The sequence below is a fragment of the Monodon monoceros genome, unplaced genomic scaffold, assembly GCF_005190385.1.
Source record: "Monodon monoceros isolate NGI ecotype Baffin Bay Population unplaced genomic scaffold, NGI_Narwhal_1 Super_Scaffold_3, whole genome shotgun sequence".
Taxonomy (NCBI): Eukaryota; Metazoa; Chordata; class Mammalia; order Artiodactyla; family Monodontidae; genus Monodon; species Monodon monoceros.
In genome coordinates this window covers 70856896-70860015 of record NW_021703780.1, presented here as the reverse complement: position 1 = coordinate 70860015, position 3120 = coordinate 70856896, and the positions used below count along the sequence as shown (strand labels likewise).

General features: G+C 34.7%; 1 protein-coding gene across 1 annotated transcript; it reads left to right on the top strand.

The window, feature by feature from the left end:
- Positions 1 to 469: 469 nt before the first annotated feature.
- Positions 470 to 2896, top strand: HESX1 (HESX homeobox 1). Its single transcript, XM_029243385.1, has 4 exons — positions 470 to 948; positions 1470 to 1669; positions 1961 to 2062; positions 2159 to 2896. The coding sequence occupies exons 1-4, from the start codon at positions 792 to 794 to the stop codon at positions 2255 to 2257; spliced, it is 558 nt and encodes a 185-aa protein (XP_029099218.1). The 5' UTR covers positions 470 to 791; the 3' UTR covers positions 2258 to 2896.
- Positions 2897 to 3120: the final 224 nt, after the last annotated feature.

Genomic DNA, 3120 nt, shown 5'->3' with positions numbered 1-3120 from the left:
AATCTTCATATAAACTTGTATCTATCTCATTTAAAAGAAAAGATGAAAGAAGAGAATTAGCTCATTAATTATTTAAAATACTTGGTGCAACTGTTCCTTATGAATTAATCGAGGCACTTGGAAGACAGTTAAACTCAGTGTTAATAACATTGCCAACCTTTTCCAGTATGCTGCACTCCAAATACTATTGTGTTTTCATTGACAACATTCACTATTACATATGCATGTGAAAAACAGGCCTTTTCATCAGAATTACTATAATAGCATTAAGGGATTATTATTTTTTCCGATTTCTTTGGAAGAAAATTCACTTAAATTAGATTATTTATTACTTGACTGGTCTCCTATCTTGCCTGTATTAGGTAACTGGAGTTCATGAAAGTATAAACTTCAGAATAAAAAGCATGATTTTATACATTAATAACTTCCAATAAAAGAGGAGTGTTAGTCTGTGCATCACTTCTTTTCGAGAAAGTTAAGTCTGTGTTCTGCTTAGGAGAGATAACACTTTTTGTCCCTGTACGTGGCCCCCCTGGTGTAACCATTAGTTGCTAATTACTTGCAAACAAATAAACAATTAACTCCTGGAGCTGCTGGCTGGGCCAGTGTTCATTGACATGCTAAAACTTTCTAAGACGGGATTTTAATTAGTGACGTTCTAAATCCAGCCCCCATCGTCAGCGGAGCCATAAGGTGAACTGCAGGAAGGTTCAGCCCGGTACACGTGGGGCAGAGCCAGCCAGGGAGGAGTGGAGAGGCCAGAGCTATAGCTCTGTGCAGCCCACACGAGGATGTCTCCCAGCCTTCAAGAAGGTGCTCAGCTTGGGAAAAGCAAACCCCTGCCCTGCTCCTTTTCAATTGAGAGCATCTTAGGACTGGACCAGAAGAAAGACTGTGTTCCATCAATGAAACCCCACAGGCCCTGGGCAGACACCTGCGGCTCTTCAGGTACGCCACAACTTAATTTTTAAAATTCTTTTTTAATTAGTTTGCAATGTTTAATTTGACCTTTTTTTGTACTACATAGACTTAGAGAAAAACTGCAATTTCATCCAATTACATAATTGAAGAATCTAGCACTTTTAATGCCTCCAGCTGAGTCCTATGGGAAATAAAAAGAACATCGGCCTTAGATCCAAGTGGATATGAAGTTCACCCACAGGAAATGCCAAGAACCTTCATTTTCTTCAGAAGATCTCTGGGTGTATTTGCCATATCAGATATTCTAAATCTCTTTTCACTGAAAAATAAATGACATTCAGAGGCCAAAATATGTCCTCTATCAGCAAGGCAGGGTTTTCATTTTTGTTTGCTTTTTGGATTTTGGTCGATGAAAGGTCAGTTCTCCTGTGAAACCCAGAAGAATTCTACTAGGAAAATTAAAGACAAGTTCCTGAAATTACTTCTTATAGAACTTTGTGGAATATAGAATTGGACATCTAAGGTGGGATTTATTTTTCTGTTTTTAGGGAAAGAGGTTAACCTATGTCTACATGTCCCGAGTCTTCCTAATGGGATCTCATTACCTTGTACTGTGGATCACTCAGTGCCGGAAGAAAGTGTTTTGAAATATGAAGATTACTTTTCAGCCTCAGAAAGACTTTCTTTGAAAAGAGAGTTGAGTTGGTATAGAGGCCGAAGACCCAGAACCGCTTTTACTCAAAACCAGGTAGGAAGTTTTTTCAACCAACGATCGTAATACAAAGGCTTTAACTGACACCCTGTTGGGCAAAAGCCTATCCACCTTGGGATCTCAGTTTAGAATCCTTATTAATGAAACAATAGACTGTATCTCTCTCTCTCTCTCTTTAACAGTTTCTGGATAGTAATTTTTTTAAAAAAGGCATACAGATTAATTGCCCAAGATTTAAATGCAATTATGTTGCTATACAAATTAAAGTCTATTTTATGATAACATACCAAAGATCAATACTTTAAATAACTGTTTCCTTATTCTTAGATTGAAGTGTTGGAAAATGTCTTTAGAGTAAACTGCTATCCTGGCATTGATATCAGAGAAGACTTAGCTCAAAAATTGAACCTAGAGGAAGACAGAATCCAGGTAATTTTTTAATTTAGTTATTACTCGTGGTAATTAAAATGTTAAGAATAATAAAATAACATTTCTCAGATCTGTTTTCTTTTTCCTTAATTTTAGATCTGGTTCCAAAATCGGCGTGCAAAGCTGAAAAGATCCCATAGAGAATCACAGTTTCTCATGGCCAAAAAAAATTTCAACACAGATCTCCTGGAATAGATATAAAACTAAACATGGGGAATTATCTTCCAATTGTGGAATATAAAGAATCAATGGGGATATCAAGTGTTAAAAATGTGATGTTTTCTTTTCTGTGTTTAATCTGAGTATTGTCTTTTTTTTCTGAAAATATATTGTAAATAATTACTATTATAACATGGTACCTATTATACTTGGGCACTTTTAGTTACAATAAAGGCCTTTCCTATATATTTTAATAAACATTTTCAGAAAAAACCAGCTATTTTTTGTGAGCAAATTTAATCTAATAAATTAGTTTGCTAAAATCAGTAAATTCATGACTAATTGACTCCACAAATGGATTCCATTTACAAAATAATTCAAGACAAATAATCTGAAGAATGGCACAAAGGTGTGATTTGTTTCAATAAGTTTCCTTCAACTGCATTTTGAAACATTATACTTAAACATATTAGTGTGATGTATTCGTGAATCTTTTGTTCCTCTTGATTTCTGGCAGAAAGCAGTGAGAATTTCTCACTATATATCAATACAAATCCGTATAGCATTCCAGTTTCAAGTTGTTTTTTTTTAAAGCAAAGTTATTATTGCCAAAGTAGAGATGTAAAATCATGAGTTGTCTTATTCATGCCATTAGTATTGCATTGCACAAAAGAACTGAGCTACAAATAAATGCAAATTTTAAAATATTTTTCTAGTCCACTTAATGTTGTGCTTTACTTGCATTCATCAAAGTAAGAATGATCATCTGGCTTGTATCTATTTCCAGTTTAGTGATTTCCAATCACCTGTATATTTTGTTACAAGTAATATGTTGACTGAGGAGGTAAGATAACTCTCCTGCCTTTTGTATATGTTCTGACATTGTCACTGGAAATAAT